Source organism: Cibotium barometz, chromosome 9, assembly GCF_041138505.1.
Source record: "Cibotium barometz isolate CiBa-2024 chromosome 9, ASM4113850v1, whole genome shotgun sequence".
In the NCBI taxonomy this organism is placed as follows: Eukaryota; Viridiplantae; Streptophyta; class Polypodiopsida; order Cyatheales; family Cibotiaceae; genus Cibotium; species Cibotium barometz.
The window spans coordinates 13,851,187-13,878,303 of record NC_141054.1 but is presented as its reverse complement, the minus strand read 5'-3'; the positions used below and the strand labels follow the sequence as shown (position 1 = coordinate 13,878,303).

The 27,117-nt window shown below is 43.3% G+C and overlaps 1 protein-coding gene across 3 annotated transcripts; it reads left to right on the top strand.

Moving 5' to 3' along the window:
• The first annotated feature begins 1,734 nt into the window (after positions 1–1,734).
• REV7 (DNA-binding HORMA family protein) lies at positions 1,735–19,027 on the top strand. 3 transcript variants are annotated; one of them, XR_015266620.1, is made up of 6 exons: positions 1,735–1,883; positions 2,032–2,112; positions 17,003–17,115; positions 17,248–17,437; positions 17,660–17,863; positions 18,517–18,652. XR_015266620.1 is itself a non-coding variant. In XM_086802513.1 (5 exons), the coding sequence occupies exons 1-5, from the start codon at positions 1,853–1,855 to the stop codon at positions 18,702–18,704; spliced, it is 603 nt and encodes a 200-aa protein (XP_086658639.1). In that variant the 5' UTR covers positions 1,735–1,852; the 3' UTR covers positions 18,705–19,027. The 3 variants fall into 3 exon arrangements, 1 of the variants encoding a protein (XP_086658639.1); XR_015266621.1 differs by having other exon boundaries at positions 17,646–17,863; XM_086802513.1 differs by lacking the exon at positions 17,660–17,863 and having other exon boundaries at positions 18,517–19,027.
• Positions 19,028–27,117: the final 8,090 nt, after the last annotated feature.

The following is a 27,117-nucleotide window of genomic DNA, read 5'->3' as shown; positions in this document are numbered from 1 at the left end:
CAATATAGGCAAAAACATTGTTAGCATCACACTATAGGGTATATCTTCTCCACCTAAGAGGATAGCTTAATCTGAGACAATCAAAAGAGCAACTCCAGGAGAAGATGACAAGAGGGGGTGAGAGCCAAGAGAACCTACTTTGATACCAATTGTTGGATTGGAGACCAATGTAGCAACACACACATAGACAAAGCAAGAAAGAAGAGATAGATACACTCAAAGTAGATTCATGAGAATGAGTGAAGTACAAGTGAAGTGATATGATAAGGGCACTTACACACACTCATAAGAGTGGCATCATATGCTCGAGGGAAAAAACCTCCTAAAGAGGAAAAAAGTGGCCCAACCCGTTTATTAACCTATGTTGACACATCCTTACAATATAAATGGCTATAGAAGCTTCCATGGAAGCTGCAATTTTCTCTCTCAAGTTTACATAAGACAGGGCGCCCACACCCATCCTTTGTTTAGATGAAGCTCCACTATTGGAGTGGGAGTAGGACCATCAAGGTTTTCTCTAGAGTAGAGAATGCCATATGATGCCACCTTATTTCAAACTTTTGGCATCGATCCCGAGTTAGGAGCCCTAGACCAAAGGAGCCCCATTACCCCCTCCTCCTCATTAACTCCTCTCCTCGTCTACAAAAATCCTCTACAGTTTGGACAAGGAACAGAGAATGCAGGAGAGGGTAAAGGACTAGCTTCAATCACTCATAACCATGGTGATCCACAAGGGCAAACACTTAAGTACACAGGGCTAGGAGAAGGACCAACATTGGCTAAACCCATGGGGCTTGAAACTTCAAACCTAGGAACAAAAGGTTGTGTGCAGCCATTTCAGTATATTCCATCGCTATATGTGAATATGCAGAAGACATGCTACTAAAGGATGGCAACGGAACTAGGAAGGGGGAGTTGCCATGCATAAAGCACCCACAGGCACATATCAGGGCATGCCTAAACTAGTCCGCATCTCGACACATCTCAGAGCTAATGGCCAGGATTGTTCAACTGTGGCAAATGGCCAGGATTGTTCAACTGTGGCAAATGCTACCATATATTTTGCAACAAAGCTAAGGTTATGGAATTTGGCTCACAACCATCATGTTTGCATGAGGGTTGCAGGTAGGGCAAGGCATTTGTTAAAGAGCAAGATAAGGCAAAGTAATAAACAATAAAATGCTACCATATATTTTGCAACAAAGCTAAGGTTATGGAATTTGGGGCAAGGCATTTGTTAAAGAGCAAGATAAGGCAAAGTAATAAACAATAAAATGCTACCATATATTTTGCAACAAAGCTAAGGTTATGGAATTTGGCTCACAACCATCATGTTTGCATGAGTGTTGCAAGTAGGGCAAGGCATTTGTTAAAGAGTAAGATAAGGCAAAGTAATAAACAATAAAATCTTAGAAGAGGGAGGGCATAGTTGTAAAGCTCATGTGCAAGATAAGGCAAAGTAATAAACAATAAAATCTTAGAAGAGGGAGGGCATACTTGTAAAGCTCATGTGCGTTGCCAAGCTCTGGAAGCCAGAAAGCTTGGTTTGATTGGAGGGGTAGTTGATGCCGATTGTGCGAGGATTACTGACCAAAAATGTGAGGAGGTGCCAATCGTTCACCAACTCAATAAAACAACTTGGCACTTTTCTCTTTGGGCATAACTTGGCACTTTTCTCTTTGGGCATGGATGTAGTCGGTAAAGGGTTTTTTTTAATGGGCAGGCAATAAGTGCTTGGAAGCAAGAGGTTTTCAACAAGTGTGTAACCTCCCTTACAAGCCGCCTCAAGTCTGCCTATAGAGCTTAAGAGGTGGCCTCAACCTCTTCATTTTACGCCTGAAGTTTCCAGCTGATGGAGCGGAATAGACAACAATCACCATTAGGTCGAAAACAAATCTTAACTGTTCTCCAATTTCTGCCCCCCCCCCCCCCCCCCCCCCCCCCCCTCCCTCCCGTTTCTTATTTGGTCTTGCAGTGAGTTTCCTTTGCATTTTATACATTTTTTTCTTTCTTTATTACAATGCAATCCAGATGAAATAACAGCTTTGCTTGGGGAGTTTCTCGAAGTCGCCATCACCCTCTTGCTTTCTGTCCGAGGCGTTTATCCTCCAGGTTTGGTAAAATTCAAAGTTTAGTGAGAATATTTCCACTATTTTAACCTTTCCTCTCTTTTATTGAGTTTTTAAAAATAAATAAATAAATGTAATATTGCTCAGAGCAGCAGTACATGCTCTTTTTGTAAATTCGCATAATATTGAAATCGGATAGAAATCCGTGTACTAGTCTGAAGGAAAAGGCAATTATTATGTTAACGATTTAATAAGTAATCATTAAATGTCTTGGGAAAGAAAAGTAATCATTAAATGTCTTGGAAAAGAAAAGTAATCATTAACGGGTCTTAAACAGGTGTTTAATTGTAGTTTTGTTGTATTAAACGTGTCTTTCATGTGTAAGAATGTGGCAGTCAAGGTATTTTGGCAGCACATCTTAACAACCTTAAGGCAAAGCCTTCATTTGGAAAGCTAACCACTTTTGAGGCATGCTGGACATCAGCCTTATTGGCAAGCAGGGGGTGCATGACCCATGGTTAGTTAGTACGAAAGGTACGATACGGTACGGTATGATAAAATACGGTACTAATTGGTACCTTAAAATTTTTTAAGGTACCATACGATATTAGTACGTTTTTTTTTTAAAAATACTTCCTAAACTTAAAAATTGTAGACAAGAAGTTACAAAATAGTAGAACCATGAACATAATGTCATCATGCCATTAGAGTACAAAATTGCTACAAAAGGATAGGCCAAAAACTCATGGCATGGGCTACCGCCAACATGCGTACATACATGATACTACATACTACAATACATCATCGATGGGCTAGAAGGAGATAGATGCCCAATGCCTAGAGAGCTATAACATATCAAAAGTCTACATCATCACCAACATCTGCATGATCATCAACATGATCACTACTAGAGTGTCCATCAAGAGAGTTCTCTGAAGAGGACTCTTCGAAGGTGGACGAGACACTCTAGATGGAGGGTGGTGGAGGAGAGGCTTGGAGTAGATGGAGGAGAGGCTTGGTCCTTGAGGCTTTTATAGAAGGACTCAGGAGAGATGAAAGGAAAACAACCAAAAAAACGGGCAAAAAACGGCCAGAAAACGGCTACTTCCAACGGGCAGAAACAGGGAAATTTCATACCTGATCGTACGGATACGTACGATACCGTACGGTACGAATCGTACGTACGGCCAGATCCGTACGACGTACGGAACTAAGCATGGCTGGGAGCTACCCTCTCAGAGTCCCACTACCCACCCTACTGGGGGCTACCCTCCCTTAGTTTTATAGGGAAGTCAACCCTCCAGATCCCACCAGTGCCTCACACAACTCACGAGGCAGGTACAATGGAGAACCCAACATGTCTTGATAAGATGACTTGGCCGTCGTCAAGGTGCATCCCATCTTGCCATCCTTCCCAGAGAGCATCAATGGCATGACCTTCATCGTGACTGGTTGCTTGGTCAACCACTCACTTTGGCAGTGGTATACAAAGTCTTGGCCCTGTTTTTGTAGGGTTATGTTTTTGCATTGTCCTTCAGTATGCCCACCCAACGCCCTAGGATTTTGAAAACTCAACCTTTTTATTTCCTTTTCAGCACCTCCACTGACTGGGATGAGCAGCTAGTGGGCCATGCATAATGGACATGGAAGTAGCTGACATGGTTTGAACTTGTGGTCACAAACTTGCATACAGCTCAACTGGTCTTCTTCTTAGGACAACGAGGAGGGCCTCTTTCCAATGGACTAAGGCACAAAAAGGTAAGCCATTCTCTACATGGTACAATCACAAAATCTCCGAGAATGTGCATGGGCTTAGGGAGCACGGAGCCATAGCAAAATATTGTCTACGAGGAGCTTTATGAGCTCTCATGGTCAGCAAGGTTAACATTTCGATGATACAAGAACGCCACCTCAGGGTGGGCCATATTATGAGATGCAAGAAGATTGTACTTGGGTGCAGAAAAACCTTTTGGTCCTGAGCGCCTTCTAGCAAGTGAAAGTGTCGGCATCTTTGTGAGCACTCCACTTCTCTCGATTCAGGGTGGTTGATATGTTGTGGTTTGTTAGATAGAGTGAAGCATGTACGTTTCCTTAACGTATGTGCTCCTATTCTACCAAGGATAGGGATGGATTTTGGATACACATGAAATAGGATCCTCCTCAGACTTGCTTGGAGGGGATTTTATGCAACATGTCATGCATTTTGGTTAACATATGTGCTCCTATTCTACCAAGGATAGGGATGATTTTTGGATACGCATGAAATAGGGTCTTCCTCCGACGTGCTTGGAGGGGATTTTATGCAACATGTCATGCATTTTGGGTGCCTTAACACTAAATGTGCAATTGAGCCATATGGAGACCATGGAAAAATATGTTCTCAGAAATTATTTATTTATTTATTTTTCAGAAAGAGACTTCTATTAAGTATGAGAAAAACATACAACAATCACAGCTATAAGCTGGAAAAGAAAGAATCACCCCAATATGTAAGGTGATTTCAACCACTGAGGACCATCATGATGCCATGTAAGACTTGTGGTACTAGAGGAAAAGAAGATGCCATGGTCTCATTCCTGCATAAATATCACACGCTTCGCCTGCGCAGAACGAGAGGGCCCCTGAATGTGATATGCAGCGGAAGTCTTTGTATTGGAAGATCCTGTCACACAGATGCTCACACCGTCTTCTGTATCCTGAGTTTCGTGAGTTTAGCAATCCATTTCAATACTTCAAACTTTAAAGAGATGAGAGAGAGAGATATGAGAACTGTACACCAGATTGGGTCCCGAATTACCCACTGAAGGGCCCCCTATCCCGATAACGAGATAGTATTTGCTTTATTTCTTTAGAGAGAATGATTGTGGACTGTAGATAAGCCAAATGCAAGATCTCGGAGGATCGGAGATTGGCTGAACTGTACACGGCTGTAGAAACACCTCGATGACCTGATCTCGAGCCTATGCACTCTTCCCAAGGGCGGCTGCACACCTGAGGCTGAGAAAAGGAGATGGTGGACTGTTCTAAGCTATGTTAGAATGCTGAAAATGCTTATGAATGTTGTGTTACCTTCACTAGATGACTGTTGCATGTATGGATGATGCACAGAAGGCGGGGTACTGCTGTAGAACTGATGCAAGACTGAAAACGCAGGCTGTAGGACTGAAACGCAGGCTGTTCTGCTGTTGGGACAGAAACGCATAAGTGTATTGCTGCTGCTGGACAGAAACGCAGGCGTGTTCTGCTGCTGAACAGAACTGTAAACGCAGAGGTGTACGGCTGGACAGATGCAGAAAACGCTGGCTGAATTTTGGCGTTGAACTGAGGCTGGACTGTATGCTGAATCAGGGCTGATGTGATGCTGGATGCAGGCGCCTAGGCAAGGGAACTCCTAGGCTGAGGAGGAAAGCTCTTAGCACACTGAAGACTGAATGAGAAACTAAGCCCTATGCAAGCCTATTTATACTAACTGGAGGTTGGTCAAGTTGGTTGGTCATTTAATAAAGTTTATATTTGTAAATGACAAATAATGCTAAATAAATACTATAAAATATGGAAAAAATACCAGATAAATCCTAGTAAATTCCCTGAGGCTTCTGGGATGTTCTAAATGATGCACAGGCATATGAATGCATATTATGCAGGATGCAGAGTGCTTTCTGATGCAAACCCTAAGGCTTCTACTGACTCTACATGCATGAATGATTCTCTCCAAGTGGGTTAAGGGACTTGACTGACTGACTGACCCGCTAAGGCTGAGGAATGACCTACGTAGCTCGTGCCTAACTTATCTTGGACTGAGGATGTACAATGGGGCCACGGCGTACGACAAATATCATCCTACTGGATTCTAATACTGTACAACTGTTGCACTTCTGATGATGAGCCACCATGCACTGAGTGCAGAGTGCATGTGACATTCCCTCTTGCTTAGCTTGGCGGCAGGTTCATGGCTTCCAAGTAGTCCGCCAAGAACTGGGGGTACTCCTGGAAGAACTCCTCGTCGAGCCATACAGCTTCGTGGGTGCCTCGATCTCGGAATTTCGTATAGAACTGACGAATCCGTCGACCGGAACCATGCTTCCATCGATGAAGAAGGATTTGCTCAGGCTCAATAACTTCTGCTTCGTCTACCACGTCTGGCTGCTGTTCATCTGAAACATCAAACACTTCTGGACCAACATATGGTTTTAGCCAAGAAACATGGAAAACATCATGCATTGTCCAACTGGTAGGCAACTTTAACTTCATGGAGACATCACTTAACTTTTTGACTATTGGAAAAGGGCCAAAACTATGGAATGAAAGCTTGGGACAATGTTTGTCCACTTGTTTCAATATTTGTTTCATGATGCACTGGGAGACCCAATCCCCTTCCTTGAAGTGGATATCTCGTCTAAACTTACATGCCTGTCTGTGAACTGAATGATGGCCAGGCTCAAAATTGAGGGCCAAACTGGGTTGAGTACCAAACTCTACGGAATTGACATACTGATCTTCTAAGTCTTTTCCAGAGATGTTGAGAATGGTAGACTCCTGATGACTGGTCGGGATGCTGGTCTTTCTACTAAGAACATCTGCTACTGGGTTATGCTGATCAAGGATGTACTTAATCATTCCTCCAACTTGTTGGAAGAGCTGACCCTGTCTAGTGTGTTGAGCACTCCACTGGGCACTTGGCATGGTCTCGGGAGCCACTTAAGTGCTTGGTGGTATGTGGTGACTGTGAAAATGTGTCCATAAGGAACATGTTTCAAATGTTTGAGAACTGACTGCTGTTCTAGCTTGCCCTTGAAAGTCTTGGAAAGACAAGAGGGAAACTTGCTAGGAGGTTCTGCTAACTGTGGGATACTGGGTAGGAGATCATCCTTAAAAATGTCTGAATGAGAAAGGAGATCTGCCAACTGAGGGATTGAAGAAGATGAGACAGCGGTTATCGATGAGATAGAAGTTGTCTGAGCATAAATCAATGCTCCTTCTGCTGCTCCCTTGCACATAGCTCGTCGGGCCTGGAGATGAGAAATCATAGGAACGCCAAGAATGCTCCTATTCTCCTGAATCATGATAGGCTCAAGAAACCCTTTAGAGATGATAAAGGTGTCCTGCTCCCAATTGGGAATAGGTTCATACTGACGAAACCACTGGATTCCTAAGATCATGTCACATCCCAAAAGAGGAGAGAGAATGAATTCTCGCTGGAAGGAGGCCTTTTGAACTTGAAAAGAAAACTGCTGTGCTTTCTGAGAGATGTGGGTGCGGAGACCAGGTGTAAACCCATCTACCTCCAAATGATAGGGCACTAAGGTACAGCTCATGTTGGTAGCCAACTGGGGAGAGATGGCGTCCTCAGAACTGCCCATGTCAAAAAGGATTATGAACTGTCGGCCCTTGGCAGAGCCATAAGCTCGGATCAGGCTTTTCTGTGTGGTTGTTGCCTCACCCTCCTACTTAGCATCAGGTACCACGGATGGCATGGAATGCATAGAAGGTAAGATCTGAACCGCATTGGTGATAGCAGGCAAGTCTGGAGGAGCGGGGGATACTGCGGCAACTGTGGCAGAAGGCTCTTTGGAGGCTTGCTCCGCTTGTCTTTTTGGACAATCCTTCTTACCATGCCCAATAGTATGACAAAAAAAACATCTGTTTTCTGATTGATACTGTCTTTGCTCCTCTGGAAGGAAGATAGCCTCCAGTGATGCCTGCTTGAGCCTTTTCCTCAGGGGTCTTCTTAGGCTTGGATTCCTTACCCCTTGAACTAGAGCTAGGACTGTTGTCTGTCTTAGTGTCTTTAGAAGACGAATTACCCTTCCATGTCTGTGCAGCTGATTGCTGCTGCTAGGGTTTGGTACTGGACTAAGATGACTGCTTGGGCTTGCCCCCGTTAAGCTTCATTTCTTCATTCTGAGCGAGAGTCATAGCCCGGTCAAATGTACTTGGTTCAAAGTTACGAACTGTGAATCGAATGTTAGAGTCCAATCCACGAATGAATTGCTCCATCTTAGCCTACTCAGATAACCCTAACTGATGCTAAAGTAATAACCTTACCGGAAAACTGAAGCACTGGGGATCCGTTCTGTCTGAGTCCATAGAACTCGTCTTTCAGACCGGTCATGTACTGGGGCGGGAGAAATCTGGTCTTCAAGTCATGGACAAAGATGTCCCAGTCAAAGGCTGTGACACCGGTGGCCTGGTCTGTATGAATACTAGACCAATGCTGCCACCAAGTGACTGCCTCACCAGTGAGATGGGGAGCCGCTAAGTGGACTTTGTCTTGAGGGTTTGTGATCCTAGCTAATGGAAAATGAGCATTAAACTGATGAATAAATTGATTAACTGATGAATGATCACACTTACCATCATACTTACTGAAGTTTGGTTGACTGCGAATGATGGTGGTTGATATTGTTGCGGACTGTTGGCTGGTGACACCTATGACTGGGGAGACTGAGGAGAGCTGCTGATACCTCAAGTGCATGGCCTCCTTTTCCCGTTGGTGCTCGAGTAACATACATTCTCGATCAAGCTCACGTTGGTGTTCCTGAGCGGCGAGTTCAGCCTGACGCCGGTCTTCGTCGATCCTACGTTGGGCTTCCTCATAGTCCCGTCTTTTTGCTTTTTCTCTTTTCCTTCGGGCCTCATCCTCTCTCCTTTATTGTTCCATCTGAAAGAAGAGGGAGATGTAGTCGGGTGCTGCTGGAGGTGGAGAAGGACGTGCTGCTGCTGCCTCCAAGAGTTGGAGATGCTCCATGAGGAGCTGGTTCTGAGCTCTAAGAAGAGCTATGGTGTCTGCTGTAGGCGGAAGAACATGGTCTCCTTCGGGGGAGACGTCTTCCGGTTGATGAGTACTCTCTTCTGTAGACATGATACTGAAGTCGGTGGTCGTGCCGGAACACAATCTACCCATCCAAGGATGCCCCCACGCTAGGATACGGTGTGTGTGGACAATCTGAATCTGATACCAATGTGATATGCAACGGAAGTCTTTGTATTGGAAGATCCTGTCACACAGGTGCTCACACCGTCTTCTGTATCCTGAGTTTCGTGAGTTTAGCAATCCATTTCAATACTGAGATAGTATTTGCTTTATTTCTTTAGAGAGAATGATTGTGGACTGTAGATAAGCCAAACGCAAGATCTCGGAGGATCGGAGATTGGCTGAACTGTACACGGCTGTAGAAACACCTCGATGACCTGATCTCGAGCCTATGCACTCTTCCCAAGGGCATGAGGAAGGGCTGCACACCTAAGGCTGAGAAAAGGAGATGGTGGACTGTTCTAAGCTATGTTAGAATGCTGAAAATGCTTCTGAATGCTGTGTTACCTTCACTAGATGACTGTTGCATGTATGGATGACGCACAGAAGGCGGGGTACTGCTGTAGAACTGATGCAAGACTGAAAACGCAGGCTGTAGGACTGAAACGCAGGCTGTTCTGCTGCTGGACAGAAACGCATAAGTGTATTGCTGCTGCTGGACAGAAACGCAGGCGTGTACTGCTGCTGGACAGAACTGTAAACGCAGAGGTGTACGGCTGGACAGATGCAGAAAACGCTAGCTGAATTCTGGCGTTGAACTGAGGCTGGACTGTATGCTGAATCAGGGCTGATGTGATGCTGGATGCAGGCGCCTAGGGCTGTAGGGACTGCTGAACTGCAGGTGTTGGATGAACAAGGCTGGCTGAAGCAACCTCAAGCACTCCAAGGGCTGGATGAGACTAGTCTAGTGCTGAAGGCAAGGGAACTCCTAGGCTGAGGAGGAAAGCTCTTAGCACATTGAAGACTGAATGAGAAACTAAGCCCTATGCAAGCCTATTTATACTAACTGGAGGTTGGTCAAGTTGGCTGGTCATTTAATAAAGTTTATATTTATAAATGACAAATAATGCTAAATAAATACTATAAAATATGGAAAAAATACCAGATAAATCCTAGTAAATTCCCTGAGGTTTCTGGGATGTTCTAAATGATGCACAGGCATATGAATGCATATTATGCAGGATGCAGAGTGCTTTCTGATGCAAACCCTAAGGCTTCTACTGACTCTACATGCATGAATGATTCTCTCCAAGTGGGTTAAGGGACTTGATTGACTGACTGACCCGCTAAGGCTGAGGAATGACCTACGTAGCTCGTGCCTGACTTATCCTGGACTGAGGATGTACAATGGGGCCACGGCGTACGACAAATATTATCCTACTGGATTCTAATACTGTACAACTGTTGCACTTCTGATGATGAGCCATCTTGTCACCATGCACTAAGTGCAGAGTGTATGTGACACTGAATGCGAGCCCAAGTAGCCATAAGAGTGTGGATGATATCACCCCATATAGTACTAATGTACTGAGACTCAAAAATCTGGACACCCTCAATAGCCTCTGTGCATCTAGCTCTCCAGATCTGCCATACTGTAATATTGGCAATAATCTCCCAACTGGTGTCAATCCTCTGTCTAGGGGGTGTATAATCAGAGTGAGGAACATCTTGCAATAAACCATGCTGGGCAATACCTCTACGAATGAAAAAAGCAGAATCTGTACCACTGCCCTCATAAAAAAGCTGCGGACCGGACTGGGAGAGCCAAGCAACTGCCCCCCAAGTCTCATGCATGGCTCGGCCACTCGGTTTTCCCATAAGTTGGGCTACAGGATCCCAAATCTGCTGTGCAATGCTGCATCCCCATAGACAATGTTGTACGGACTCTAAATCTGCCGCACATCTAGGACAGGAAGGTGCTACACCGAAAACTGATCTCCACTGATTGGTGGGGAGACCACCACATAAGAATAACCAAAAGAAATGAGAGATCTGGCTCCTTCTGTATGAGTGCCAAAGTCTATGCCAATATCTGCGCTGTATCACTGGAGAAATATCATAGCTCTCCCAATGAGGCCTGAGAGTAGGGATCCTATGCATCTGTCGAGTGACGAGAAGCCTGGCATTCTGAACAGTGAAACTGAAAAAAGGAAGGCTTTTCAAAGGATCGAAGGCATCAATCCACTCCCACTGTCTTGGATCCCACTGAAGATATCTGATAGGACTGCCACCATATAGCCACAAACACCAAGAGCCATGAGTCACTATCTGAGGAGAAGGGTCAATATACCAGTGCTTCCCCGAGCGACCAACAATCCTCACTGGACTAAGCCTAGTATTTGGGATGATTTCCTCCATACTACATCTCCTCAATCTCCCACCACGCATGATAGAATAAATGAGGCAATTTGTATCCTCCTGGCCTGGGAGAGCAATGACCTGCAGAGGTATGCCTATCCTCGAAAAAACTCCCAACCAACTCGGATGATAGTCTCCGTGAAAGGTCCGAGAAAGCCACTCATGCGGAATAGCTGCATCAATCTGATCAATACGAATGCGAGAGCCCCTAAGATGCTGAGTGGATGCAACTCTCTGATCCTCCGGAAGACTCTTAAAGGTCTTCCAAGCAAGAACTGTGTATGCACATCTCTCCCATCCTGACCATTGCATATAACGAGATGCACCAAGTGGCCGACTAGCCTCATCCCTAATGAACTTGTTCCACATAATAGGTTGTCAGTCAGCCTTGTCCAAAGACCTAGGAAGCCTTTGTCGCAAAAAATATATCATGCTTCTCCATGCTCTGACAATTGCTGCAATAAGAGGGGAAGATGGTGCCCTAATATTAGCCTCTGTGAACAAAAAACGTGTGCTGGGCATCCAGTCTCTCCCGACCCTGGGTGTACATTTGAAAATATGAGACAAGAAAAAATCCTTCCAAGGCTCAGTGCGTGGTAGGAAACCTCTGACCACAAGTTTGCAAAGCAACGCCCTGCACTGAACATCCGGATCGATAATATTCAAGCCCCCCTCTCTTTTGGGCTGATTAACTGTGAGCCAAGCTACCCTGGCACGAGTGTCTGAGGTGCCATCCAAGCCCGACCAGAGAGTATCGAGGATTAATCTCCGCAATTGGCCAATGCACGCACGAGAGAAGCACCAACAAGAGGCAATAAACCAAGCTGAGGCAAGCAAAACCTGATTAGCCACCAAAGCTCTGGAGGCTAAATCTAATCTCTTGGAGCTCCAATGGAGGAGCTTCTTCCGGATACTCATAAGTACCGGAGCAAACTGTTGTGTAGGAGAAATATCAATCCCAACTTGGCATCCCAATATCTAGCAGTGCATCCTCTGCTGATCCAAGTAAAACCAAGCTCTACACCCCAATCAACTCTCGGTGAATCACTAACCCAAAAACCAACAGATTTGTGCCAATTAATGAGTGCCCCTACTGCCAAACAGAACTCCTCTAGTGCTACCCGGAAGGAACATAAGCATATATGTGAAGCCTCCAAAAACAGGGCTGTGTCATCAGCTAACTCAGAGTCAACCAACTCCTCATGACTACGAAGAGGCAACCTCAATCGTGAAATACCAGCAGTGGAGCGGAGAAAGATGCTCATGGCCTCTGCAACTATGATATATAACCGCTCTCCTCTATCACCGCAAGCAAGAACTCTACTGTGGGCATCACGATACATGCATGAAACTCCCTTGATCAATCTCTGAGAGAAGCCCATATGACTAAGAGTACCCTCAAGGAAGTCCCAATCCACTCTATTATAGGCCTTCTCAAAATCCAAGAGCAGAATGGCTAAGGGCTGATTGCTCGCTTTAGCCCATTCGACGGCCTCCCAAAACGAGAAAATGTTATCAAAGATGCTCTTGCCGTGTAAGAATCCATTATGGGTATCGTGAATAACATCCTGCAAAATTGGCTGCAACATGATGCTCACTGCCGTAGCAAGAATCTTATAGGCAGTCCCAGGTAAGGTGATAGGTCTCCACTGGCCAATCAATGTCTTATCCTTGCTCTTAGGAATAAGATAAATAAGCCCCTCAGTGAGAGAAGAAGGCATAGAACCTGTGTCCCACATCTCTTGCAAAGCCGATGTGATCTCAGCCCCAATCTCATCCCAAAAAGTAATGAAAAAAACAGGGGAAAGGCCATCCTCCCCTGGACACTTACCATGAGGTAAGGCATGAAGAGCATGACTGAACTCCTGCATAGAAAAAGGGGCATCCCGAGCGGCACACATCTCCTCAATGATCAAATGTGGCAATGCATTCCAAACCTTCCTTTGTGCCCTGTGTCTCAAATCAGAATGCGGCTCAGCACTAAGAAGCTGGCAATAGAAATCGGTGGCAATCTGTCTAACCATAAGAGGATCTGAGTGAAGAGTGCCATGTGAATCCTGCAACCGCCTGACACTATCTCTGGCATGAGATGGGCCGTGAGAAGCAAAGAAATGTTTGTTACATCTGCCACCCATCTGTGTCCAAAAGGATTCCTGGGCATGGAAACGGTACTCCGCGCGCTGCTCAAGAGAGTGATGAAGTTCTGCTCTAACAGTACATAAAGAACTTGAAACCCATTGAGCATGAGGATGTTTCTTGTGCTCTTTCTGCAAGGCAGCCAATCTACGTCTAATAGCCCTTTCTAAGTCCAAGGCCTCTTGCCTCTTAGACAGGGCACATGTGTGATAAAAGTCACTAATATCACAGAGAGCAGAGGCCAGGCTTTGAGAGGCCTGTAAGAAGTCATGAGATCTCCAAATATCAAGCATATGACGCGATAGCTCTGCATCTGAAAACAAATGATCAAGGATGCGTACATGGGGTGTTGATCCATGGCAATTCGGATCTCTAATACATAAAACCACTGGGCAATGATCCGATTTGGAGGTGCTTGTAGCAATCAAAGTATGTCCACCTCTGTCAAGCACCCAATCATCCACATAAAATCTGTCTAACCGTGCATAGATACATCCTACATCTCTTCTCCTGTTAGACCATGAATAAAGAAGAGTGGATGGACTCCTCAAATGCACCAAGCCCTCATGTCCACCTCTTTTATCCGTTGGCATCTCAACCATGTTAAAATCCCCACCAATAATTCAATGGTCGGCAAGAGGCATCAATGTAGTGAGAGATTTCCAAAAGGCAATCCTCTCACCTCTATGGTTAGGAGCATAGAGGTTGAGAATACCAATGCGTTTAGTACCTTGCATAAGAAGGATCCACTGTGCTCTCGCAGGTAAAATGACACCATGTCCAATGATGCAAGGCAAGATCAAAGCCGAAATAGAGATACAAACACCACCCTTGGTACCAACAACCGATGACCAAAAGGTGTGTCCTGAGAGAAGCTTGCCTGATCTCCCACACTGACTAGCATCCAATTTATGCTCTTGCAAGAGCAATATATCCATAGGTCCACCTGTGACTGCACAATGAAGCTTGGTTTTTAGAATTTGTTTCCGTCGACGCGGAAAAAAACCCCCAAGACCCTGAAAGTTCCAAGAGACAATCCTCATAAAGACTCAGAGTAGGAACGACCAGATCTCGTGGTCGACGAAGGACCCCCTTTAGAGGCGGAAGTACGTCTCGCATAGGTAAGGGAGGAAAAATTTGACGATGTAAACCTTACCTCTCTCTCCCACTCCGGGGAAAAGCCAAGGCTAGTCCTCAGAACTGGAGAGGTACCATGACAATGCGAATGTGCAACATCATCCTCAAGGGTTCAATCATCCTGTAACTGTAATGCAGCATCCACCTGTGAGGGATCCAGATCATGTGCCTGCAAGGCCTCATCCTCCAAAAAAAGGATCAACATCTTGTGAGGCAAGAGCTGCATAGGGGTTAGGGTGCTCCACAGGGGGTGTGGGTGAAGGGGCAAGTACGGGGGTGCCCCTATGGAAGCTAAAAGCTTCCAATAGGATCGAGGAAGAGCAAGGAACCGTAGTGAGACCGGGGTAAGGCGCTGATCCTCCACCACTGGATCAAAGCCCACCTGGTACTGAAAGAAGAAAATCTTCCTAGGACCAAGAGGAAAGGGACTGCTAGCCAAAGCCTGAGAAGTAGCTTCTGAAGAATGAAAGTCCACCTGGAAGAAGCCTCGACCAAGTAAACGAGTATCCTGAAAGTGCACAATCAGCTCCGAAGGGAGAGCTGCTAGAAGCCATTCACAGGCCTGCGAGCGAGAGGGGTGGGAACCATAAACTCTCGCAACAAGGGTAGTCTGGACCTCAAGGTCAATGTCGTGCTGAAGAGGTGAGCTCGTCTTGTGAAAAATTGATGATTCTCCTGGCCAGTGGGGGTGATGAGAGATTGGCTGCGGCAAAAAAAGCCATAAGAACAATCAAGAAAAGTGGGCGGCCGACTTGAATCCAGATAAAATAGCTGCTGGGAAAACGGGAGCAGAGGAAGGGGGGCAAAGGCGGGGAGCAGCTGGGGAAGCAAGGGCAAAGGGGCAGGCGGGGGCAGCAGAGGGGCAGGCGGGGACTGAAGAAGGCAGGGGGCGGGCAGCAAAGGGGGAGGCGGGGCAGCAATAGGGGGGCTGGCGGGGGCAGCAAAAGGGGCAGGTGAAGGCAGGCGGGGGGCAGCAGAGGGGCTGGCGGGGGCAGCTGAAAGGCAGGCGGGGACTGAAAGGCTAGCGAAGGGCAGGTGGGGATTGAGGAAAGGCTAGCGAAGGCTGCAGAGGGACAGGCGGGGGGTTGCAGAAGGGCAGGCGAAGGCAGCAATTGGGCAGGTGAAGGCAGCAGAGGCAGGCGGGAGCAGCAAAGGAGCAGGCGGAGGCAACAGAGGGCAGGCGGGGGCAGCAGCGCAGGTTCACGTCACTTCAGCACCAAATTATTTATTTTTTAATCTTATAATTTTTATAACTACCGTCAGTATTTCCCTAGAAGGAATTTCTTTGAAACATACAATTGAGCTGGTCCCTTTGTTTTTAACGTGTAGGTGATGACCTGAGTTGTGAGGGTTTAAATGCACGACCTTTGGGCAGGGTGGGTCATCATTGATTTCCTTGTGAATTTTCCCCATTGTGTGAGATGATTAATCAGCCAGATTCTTCAGCATTCTGCTTCTCCCAAGCACAGGCTGCAGCATCCTTTGAATTGGAACATCTTGATGCATCTACCCTGAGGATATCCCCTAGGATATCAGCTTGGCATACACACTCCTATTCTGTGTGGGGCTTCGGACGTTAGCCATGCACTGATTTATAGGTCCTGGCTTTCTTCTCTCAGCTCATAACAGAGTGGCAGCGACAGTGCATGGCCAGGCTGCACGGTGGCAATGAACACCACCTCTGGAGTCACATCAAATCGGTCACACACACTTCAGAGAGCTAGACACCCTCGTCCTGTCGGACCCTGGCCATCCCCAGCTCATCAGCCCCAGATTCAGGAGACTTCGCCATCGAGCAGCCTCATTCTCACAGCAGACTATCGACATCTTTGGCTTCTTGTATCACCCGTGATGGACATCCTGGATGGGTCCTTGCCCAGCATCATACAGGGCTGAATGACTGTTTTTATTCAGCTCTCCCATATCCCATCACTTATTGTACCCTATACCTGGCATAGTAGGATCTAGATTTTTAATCTTGTATAATCTCAGAGTCTGAGATATTAGATTTCAGTTTTCAGTTTAAGTTTACTCTTGTTTTTTCTTGTTTCATCCATGATGAGATTGCATGGAGCTCTCCCATATCCCATCACTTATTGTACCCTATACCTGGCATTAGTAGGATCTAGATTTTTCATCTTGTATAATCTCAGAGCCTGAGATCTTAGATTTCAATTTTCAGTTTTAGTTTACTGTTGGTTTTTCTTGTTTCATCCATGGTGAGATTTCATGGACACTATGTATAGATCATTTTGGGCTCATAGACCCTTTGGGTCTTTTGAAGACATAATTATAACTTTCTTTCTTTCTCCTCCTCTGCAGATTGCCAACAGTGATACCACTACTTCTCATAAATTGAGTGAATCGTGTGGGGTTAAAGAATGATTTAAAAAAATGAGGATTAAAAAAAAAAAGAAGCTAAGATGATGATAAATTTTGCAAAAAGAAGTAAACCATGTCGATGTGATTTCTCTTTAATTTTTCACAGAAGTTTTTGAGAGGAGAAGGTATTTAAATGTGCCTGTGCAGTGGGCTAGACATCCTGAATTAAGACAGTACATAAACTCTGCTGTCACGAGTGCACTACCATGGATTCAGAAGGTAAGTTACACCACTCAAGAAAATCTATGATGACCTTAAAAGGCTGTGAGCTTGTAAGTAGACATGCAGGTAAAAGTTGCTAGCATTTTTATGACAGAATGGGGCTCACAGTGCTTTTGTGGCGGCTTTCAGGGACTTGTTGAAAAGCTTGCCGTGGTGTTTATCGACAAGAATAACGAGCCTTTAGAAAAGTTCACCTTTCAATTGAGGGTTCATCAGGAGCACACTGAGCTTTTGCCAGCAACTGAGATTGAATACGCGTTACGTGCGTTTTTTCTCAAGTTATCTGTTTCAGAACCCCTCTTGCAGGCTTTGCCACCAGGTTAGTTTTGTGTCACTAAGGAGACATGATGTAAGTTTATGATAAGTTCTCTAATGTATCATGCATACTCACATGTGGTCTTTGTTGACAAGAATAACAAGCCTTTAGAAAAGTTCACCTTTCAATTGACGGTTCATACTGGGCATTTGCCAGCAACTGAGTTTGAATATGCATCATGTGCATTTTTTTCTCAAGTTATCTGTTTCAGAGCCCATCTTGCAGGCTTTGCTTTCAGGGACTTGTTGAAAAGCTTGCTGTGGTGTTTATTGACAAGACTAACAAGCCTTTAGAAAAGTTCCACCTTTCAATTGAGGGTTCATCAGGAGCACACTAGACATTTGCCAGCAATTGAGATTGAATACGAGATACGTGCATTTTTTCTCAAGTTATCTGTTTCAGAATCCCTCTTGCAGGCTTTGCCACCAGGTTAGTATTGTATCACCAACAAGGAGACATGCATGGCTTGGGTGTGAGTTCATGACAAGTTCTCTGATGTGTTAGGTATACCCACATGTAGACATGATTAGTTTTTTGTCACCAAGGAGACATGCATGTTTTGGTGTAAGGTCATAATAAGTTCTCTAATTTGCGAGGTATATGCGTGTGTAGGCTTGCATGCGCATGTGTATCCCATGCTTTGGGTGTGCGTTCATGGTAAGTTGGCTAATTTGAGAGGCATTTGTGCATGTAGATATGCTTGCACATGGATCTCCCCAGGAATACTATCATGCTCAGTTGAGGGCATCCCTAGGATAAGTACTGTTGCAAAAAACACTTAATGTTTTGGTTGTGAGTTCATGATAAGTTGTTCTATGTGTGAGGCGTATGCAGTTTGCTTATTTGAGAGGCATGTGCACATTTATGTCCGTACTACGTCACAAAGGAGGCATATGAGTACGACATAAGTTCTCTGATCTGCAAGGCATATGCACATGGGTGTCCCTAGGGTCAGTACAACATCACAAAGGCGACGTGTATGTTTTGGGTGTGAGTTCATGCATGGACATGGCAATTTTGTTCTCTTTCGGTATTGCATGCTCCTTTTCATACAGGTGGCTCATGCAAATTACTTGCTGCAGAATCATCTTGGGAAATAGTGCTTTTCTCTAAGCAATTACCAGGGGATGCTGACAGAAAAGGGCATTTTTGGATCCCGGCCGAAACCAAGCTTTGGGATCAGCCACCTGTTATTACACCAATCAAATCCATGAATAGTAAACCTCTCGATGTGCAGCTGTATATAGAACATCCTGCATCAAAATCATAGGGAAACGCCATGAACGATGATGGTGCCAGTATCTGATTTGATGTACCTTGTAGATTAACACGTGGTTTTTTTGAACATGGTAGGGGTAAGTGTGGCAATGTGTGTGATGCAGACTCCATATGGCTCACTCTGATTTCCCACTTACACAAGCAAATGCTCCAAGAACATATACGTTTCTTTTTTACCTGCAGTTTGAAAAGACATGCATACTGACAGGCTTCCGTTTTTCCATACGATTTCCATGAAACTCAAATGTTAACAATGAAAGTTGGCTCTTTAAGATTTTGTTACTCCGTTTAGAATTTCTAGAGTTTCTCTCCACATTTTTCATTCGTTTTCTTTTTACCTTCCGATATAGTATATTGGTGTACAATATGTGTGTGTGTGTGTGTGTGTGTGGGGTGATAATATATGGTATGTTACATATTAAATGCATTGAATGTATATGTATACAAATTCATATGCACGTATTTTATTTGTGTGTACTCGAAACCAATGATAGAATTAATAGTAATGTTCACTTGTTTTTTTTCTCTGTTCATAGCTGAATTTACTAATGTCTGCTTGGTAAGTAAGATAGCAAGGCTTAGTTCATGTAGACAAGCAAACACTCATAATCATATATCGCATTGGAAATGTATCCTTGTATGTATCCATCTTTGTGTGTGTGTGTGTGTGTGTGAGAGAGAGAGAGAGAGAGAGAGAGAGAGATTGATATCTATTGAAGGATGAAAAAGTACAAAGTTTGCACGATTTGTAATAGAAGCTGCTTAAAGCATCTCGTAAATGTCATTGCAACAAAGACTTGGCGCATGCTAGAGAAGCATTGTGAAGTATTGATGTGTGCGCGTGCATGTGCATGTGATTGTGTGCGCATGAGAGAGAGAGAGAGAGAGAGAGAGAGAGGATGAGAACATCTTTTGGAGGCCAAAATGTTGGTACTTGTGCAAACCCTTTTGCAACCAGTCTTGATTTGTAGCTACTTATGGCACCATCTGAATTCTGTTTAATCTTAAACATCCATTTTGCCCAAAAGCATTTTGATCCTTATGGAACCATCCTAATTAATCTTAGGATGTAAGCATGTTTAAGGTTACACCTTTTGTGCTTGTTAGCATATTTTTGGATGGGGGTTGAGCTAGCACATCTTTATTAGAGATGTAATATCAAAAGTAGTCACGTAGCACAATGATGATCCGGGCTTGTCAATGTCCTAATGTGTCATTCTAGGTGTTAATCCAATTCTAGGGTTAATAAGAGTTATTGTCATTATCTTACATCAAGGAGTCATGATAGATATACCAAAGGGTCATACATTCAAGATATGAAGCAATAGTGTCCAAAGCTATAACTTGGACGAGCGCCCGTAATGGTGTGACGGAGTTTTTATGGCGATTCTCGCTTTAAGAGCGTGTGGTAGCAAGTGAGGATGAAGTCCCAAGTGATGTACTTTATGGATATATTATGAGAGTAGTCATTGTAATAGCATTAGGCCTCGTATGAGCCTAAAGTGCCCGGTCGGTCACAATTTAAGTGAGTGAATATACTTATGGCCATGTATATAAGTGAATTCCTCTCATAATACAACATACTCTCATTGTGCAATTGAGTCTTGCTCTTGCTAATCTCTCTCCCTAATGCATGCTAGTGAGTGTGTGTGTGAGTGAAGTGAGGTGAGAGGAGAGACGAGTACTTGTAGTACAACGTGGCGGTGTGACAACGCTCGTGGGAGGCGCGGTGGAATTGCATCTCAAGGAGTTGTAGAGCTCGGAGACCTCAAGGTTTACAAGCTAGGTCATTGGAAAGATCCTCACAACATTCATCAGGTAATCTCTTTTTAGATGTGTTTCAAGGAGGGTTAGGGTGAGCCTTAACATTTTTGGCGTCGATGTCGGGAAACCATCCCTTGGGGTTTTTCATCATTTTTTCTCTAATTTACGTATTATCCATTATCTTAATTAATGGTTTTTTCATGAAAAAGATGTAGATTTGATGGTGATTTGTGTGTGATTTAGTGTAGAATAGGTCTCTTTTTTGTTTTGAAAGAATGCCTTTTGCTTAATTTGTTGTTGTTATTGTGGTTTTTTATATTAACATTTTTGACGCCACTGGTGCGGGGAATCATCCCTTGGCTTTTTTCCTCTAATCTATGCATTACCCATTGTCCATTATCTTGATTAATGGTTTTTCATGAAAAAGATGTAGATTTGATGGTGATTTGTGTGATTTGGTATAGAATAGCTCCCCTTTTTGTTTTTGAAAAGAATGCTTTTTGTTTAATTTTTAGCTTAATTTGTTGTTTTTATAGCTTAATTGTGTGTTTGTTGTTGAAATTGTTTACATTAGAGTGTTAGCAAGCATTAGGAGTAGCTTAATCTTTCAAAAAAAATAAACCATAAAAAAACTCTTGAATTTGATGGTTTTCTTTTAATGGACTGATTTTTGTCATTAAGGATAATTAATTTTATTCAAGAGGTAAAAAATTAAAAAATACGTTAATTAGGATCTAAATTGATCATATTAGTAATCGAAATTGGTGTTTTTGAGTGTTTTGAGAGTATCTAGATGCATTAAAACACCTAATTACATCAATTTGACTCTCTTTGCTTAATTTTACCTTAAAAGAGGAGATCACAATTAAGAGTCTAATTAATCTCTTATTTTAGATTAATTCATACATTTGTTGATGCACAAAGATTAGCATTTTCTTGCTTTATCCATGGATTAGTGGTTAATTAAAGTCTTTGATTAGTGTAAAAGAGAAAAAGATTAGTGAAAGGATTAATTTTAGATTAAATTTAATTATTATTTTACATAACTTATTAAGGTTAATGAGCATTCAATGAGTAGATGCTCATGAGTTGTCAAATTGTCCATTTTGGGGGTCATTTATAAAGGATGTAAGGGGTGTCATAAAAAGGTTGACTTTTTGATTCACTTACTTTTTTGAAAAAATATCTATATCTCTTTCATTTTAAATTCAAAAAATATCCCCCCAAAAAAGAAATTTCGTATTTCCCACACTAGACTCTTAAAAAAAATTGAATTTAATTTTTTCGTGAAGTTCGGTTCATGCGTGAACCATTTCTGCAAGTTCACGGCCTAAGGGTTTACGTCCTCGGAACTCGTGCAAAAAAAAAGCCAAATTTAATTTTTTCGTGAAGTTCGTGAACCATTTTTGCAACTTCACGGCCTAAGGGTTTACATCCTCGGAACCTACGATTAAAAAAATTCGAATTTAATTTTTTCGTGAAGTCTGGTTCATGACGTAAACCGATAAGGATTCATGGTGTGAGACCCTTCATTCATGTGACAAAAAAAAGAATTTAATTTTTTCGTAAAGCCTGGGGTTCACGACGTGAACCGATATGAATTCACGGCGTGAGACGTCCACGCGAATTAAAAAAATGAACTTTATTTTTTCGTGAAGTATGAAGGTTCACGGCGTGAGATCCTTCGTTCATGTGACAAAAAAAAAAGCGAATTTAACCTTTTTGTAAAGTCCAGTTCATAACGTGAACCGATAAGGGTTCACGGCGTGAGACCCTTCGTTTATGCGAAAAAAGATCAAAATTTATAAAATCCGTGAAGTCTGCTTCATGGCGTGAGGAGGGGTCCGTCAGAAAAAAAAACTCTGAAAAACGCTCCTATTTGGAGGTCCATATCTCCTAAATCGTATATCCGATGAAGGTGCTCTAGGGCTCATCGAAAAGCTGACATCGAGCCCTTCGACTTTGGACACGTCGTCCGAAGTCAAAATCGATCATTTTGGCCTCTGACTAGCAGCCTCAAAATTCGACCCAAAAATCGAGGCAAAAAACAGCCTAAACCACGAAAAATCACAAAACTGTGCGAAAACGGACGATGAACCACATTCGGGAGACTTTTGGAGAGTCTAAACGACGAAATCACGAACGACTCAGGGAAACAAAGTTATAGTACTCGAAAAATACTACAACTCTCTGATACAAAGTTTTTCAAAATTTCTTTTGGAACACCCTAAAAAACGTACTGAGAAACAGGGGAAAAATTCTCAAAAGTTTTTTTCGTCTTGAGACAATGATGGAAAATAGGTTTTAGGACCCCCTCTTCCATCTGGGAAGATACGAGCACACGCTTTTTCTAAAAAATTCTCTCAGGTCGTTCGTGTACGTATAGCGCCTAAGCTAATTAGGGTGAATGGACACCCGTTTGACCCAACGAAGAGAATGCTAGGCCTCTTGAGGCTGTAACGGGTTGTGAGAGAATATAAAAAGCAAAAAAAAAACCTATGTTTGCTCATTAAGGAGCATTTAGGCACTCTAACATGGCCACTATAGAGGGATTGAAAGGGATCACACAAGGACTGAACCCAATGGCTATCTTCGAGCCATTGAGATCTATGCCACAAATGCACCTCCCGATACCATTGGCTATGCCTATACCAAGCGTGTCATCGGATTTACACCCCCTTTCATTTCGATCCCACCCGGGCTTTGGTCCCTTACCTAACATTCCCACAAATCCTATAGGTACCAACACTTGTCTGGATGATACCCACACCCTGGACATACTGACTAGTCTAGGAAGGGGGGTAGCCCAAGGACTCAGTGAGTCTCTCCCAACGAAAGCACTCACATACAACCTCAGTGACACAGAAATACGACCGTACAAATTTCTAAAATTATGGAAAAATACGACAGAACAACAGACCCTGTTCAATTCATTCAAATGTTTGAAAAGAGATGTGGCCGTGCAAATTTCTAAAATTATGGGAAAATACGACGGAACAACAGACCCTGTTCAATTCATTCAAATGTTTGAACAGAGATGTGAAGCCTTTGGAAATCCCAACTCTCACCAAGGTACATGCGTTGAACCTATGCTTAGAGAGAAAAGCTAGTCGATGGTTCATCACATTGATGATTGCGACCGAAGATCAACTTCAAAACCTTGAAATCAGCCTTTATACATGGCTTTTCCAGACAAGGTGATCGGTGGAGTGCAGCAACAGAACTTTATTCAATTGAGCGTCAACCAAATGAATCCATTTGAGATTTTATCATTCGGATAAAAATCCTTGGACTCACGATGTGAGTCATGGGAAAAGTTAAACGATTCAATTGAAGTGATGTTTCATGATGGACTTGAAGAATAACATCTTACACAACTTGATCATTGTATCCAATCCGAAAACATTCGATCAATGTTGTAAAGAAGCAATACGTTTAGATGACAACATGCTAGAAGATGATCATGCTACGAGGTGTTCCTCATCTAGACGAAGTGAAGCAATGGCCAAAGAAAGATCGATCTCGGAATTGACATTCCCCGAATTCTATGCAGCCTTGCTTAAAACCTTCCAATCGATATCTCTAAGAGAGGATGAACTCCTTTAAAACCAGACATCCTTAATGTCTCTATAAGTGAGGAACGAAATGCCTTGTGTTGAGTGCAATCACTATGACCATCCCAATCCCCCCCCACCAGTGCATACAAGGCACCTATTTTTCTATACTACATATATTGTAAAACCTTTGACCATGGTACTAAAAAGTGTCTCGCTTCATCCATAATTGACTCAAAACTTCCATCTCCTATGCACTAAAGAGAAACAGTCCAAAGGGAAGAAACTGCTTAGGAAACAGTTAATCAAACACTTCAATGTTTCTATAGTCGTGGACCTCACAAGGTGGCAGACTGCACAGTTTGGAATACTTCCATGCCCATAGTCTTTGACACCTTGTTGCGACCCATGTGTGAACGATATGGCATTGATCACATGTTCCAAGATTGCCCAAGACGAGTTGCGTCAATGCAACTTGTCTTCACAAAATACAACTCTTAACATCTTAAGTGTACAAAACGAGCAATTGTCCATTGGTACCCTTGAATGTGCTTACATGCTTACAAGCCAAGGCACGAGGAACAATAAAAAAGAATACAAAAGACAACACCTCAACATGGGTAGAAGAACATCCTTTAAAGCAGAACCCAAAAGAAAAAGCAAAACCTTCTAAACCCAAGAAAAACAAGGGACAACAAACTATCGAAACCAAGGTTGAATTAAAGGACAGGAAAAAGGAGCCTGTGGTGGATGACATAAATCCAAAAGGCGACATAAACACAAAAGAGCCAAAAGATACACAGGATGCAGAAGCATCCACATCAAAAGCCACCACACAAACCACAAAACCCATATGTGCGACATAGGATATAAAATCCCAAAAAAAAATTCGATCTCGTCACACATGGGCAAACATAATGAAAAACTAATAATCCAAAGAAAGTCAGAAAATGAAACAAGTTCTAGTACGCCACTAAGTGAGGATGAAACAAGTTCTTACTCGTCACTCAATACACCACATAGACCAATCAAGAAACTAGAACCCACCCAACCATCCCAAATGGATAATGATGATCACATGACATATGTGGAACACAAAAAGCAAGCTTAGGAGAGCATGCTTAGCTTGGTTGAATGTCTTACAGGGTCACCGTTTGTGATTGAAACTCATAATGTCAATCCTAAAAAAGCAACCAAAATACAAAGCCCAATGAAGGACTCAACCTGAGTTATACCAAGACATAAGGAACTCCATAGTACAAGACTGTGAGGATTCGTAAGTTTTCAAACAGACCTCATTAAGAATTGTCAGAGGACCAAGTGTGCCAGTGTACACATTGGGTACTCTTGAAAAAGCTGAGAGCCAAAATAAGGATGAAAGTGAATGAAACAGAAACGAGATCTGAAGCCGAAACAAAAACTGAAACATCCATGGTTCCTTTGGAAGATTCTATCATGGTATGGTTGGATTTTCCTACAAGCAATGATGTTAAGTGCAAATGCGCATTGATTAGCCCTCGCGCTAGTCATAACATCACGACAATAGACACTTGGGTGTCATTGGGACAACCTAAAATCATCCCTACAGACAATAGTCTTGCAAGAAGAGCCAATGGACAAAACATTGAAGTTCCAGGTTACTTTAACTACACTACTCAAACAATCGATGGGCGATATGGAATTCACATTCCATGTTACCCTAAATTCCCTTGAGTATAATGTCGCCCTTGGTGGAACTTGGATAGGTGAATCATTGTATTCAATAGATTAATCCATGTAAATAGTTATCTTGAACACTCCTATAGGAAATGTACAATTGCTATTAACGGGAGGAAGAGACCTTAGAGGAGCTGGAACTTCCAACATATCTTACTGAAAAGATCCCTAGGATTCTCGTTGGATTGAAAATTTTCCATAAAAATCACCACAGCTCAAGCATAGCTTTATCCAACACACGAGAACACAATCTCATGACCCTCGACCTATGGGATTTGTTAGGTCAACCAACACTCATAGCCCATCTAGAAAGAATAAACTTTACACAAGACTTGGACACATTGCCATGTTTGGAGTACTTTGAACATACAATGTATATTGAAACTAACTCCCTTACTTGCAAGTTTTTTGTGGTTGAGTATGTGTTGGAAGCAGATTTGATCTTGGGGCATAAATAGACTATTGCTGCCCAAGCACCACTATGCTTTGCTAGCGATAGAGTCATCATGATGGTCAACGATAAAAAGTTGACAATACCATATTGCAAGGAAGAGGATCCAACTTTAATAGATTTCTATGATGCTGAACGCAAAAAGTTATAAACCTCTTCCACACAGACGCCTCTCTACATAATGACCTACCATCTGCACCAACTGACTCTATTAGAGCATCTACTTCTTCAACCCCATCCTCATCTATGAAGTTTGATGCCAAATCCTCGCAATCAACAACTATTCCTAAAGAAATTCCCACAACACAACCATATTTCTCTAACAAGGAACTCAAAGGAAAAGACCTGGAGCCTATGCCTCTTCATCGACAAACCTTACCAAAGGAGACTACCACATGCTTGAAGGCCTTGTCTCATCGACAAACAATCACTCCACAAGAGACTCTAGCCTTGTCATCATCAACAATGCCCATGAGTCTCAAACATGTAGCCTCCACGCCAACCAAAGTCAAGGAGGGTCCCAAACCTTCCACATTAACCCCCCAAAAGAAAACTCTACCAAGACAACCACAATCAAGGTACCTTAATAGTATCAAGATGTGGGCGGATAAGCAGCTAGTTGTAGCTCAAGGCTACTATGAAGGTGCCAATCAAATTTGGGTGCCTTGATAGTCAAAGCCTCTTCCTCAACGTAGTACTCGGAGGCCAAGGAAAAAGAAAAGTACTCCACAACACCGTCCACAAAAGCCTATGCAAGTTCCTCAAAGAACTCCACCAAGTCAACAAGTGTAGGTACCAAAACACTACTGCAGGCACAAGGGTACTACCAAAAACACTACTGCAGGCACAAGGGTACTACCAAAGAAATACCAAAGCTTGGGTCCCCAAGCGCATCACAAAGTCTCCTAAGCTTGCACAAA

Bases quoted from the DNA above. Each gene is read 5' to 3' on its own strand.
- REV7 (XM_086802513.1), top strand. From the start codon at position 1,853: ATGGAGCGGAATAGACAACAATCACCATTAG. The intron at 1,884-2,031 runs GTCGAAAACAAA...AATGCAATCCAG, and splicing joins TAGACAACAATCACCATTAG to ATGAAATAACAGCTTTGCTT. The intron at 17,438-18,516 runs GTTAGTTTTGTG...TACTTGCTGCAG, and splicing joins CTTGCAGGCTTTGCCACCAG to AATCATCTTGGGAAATAGTG.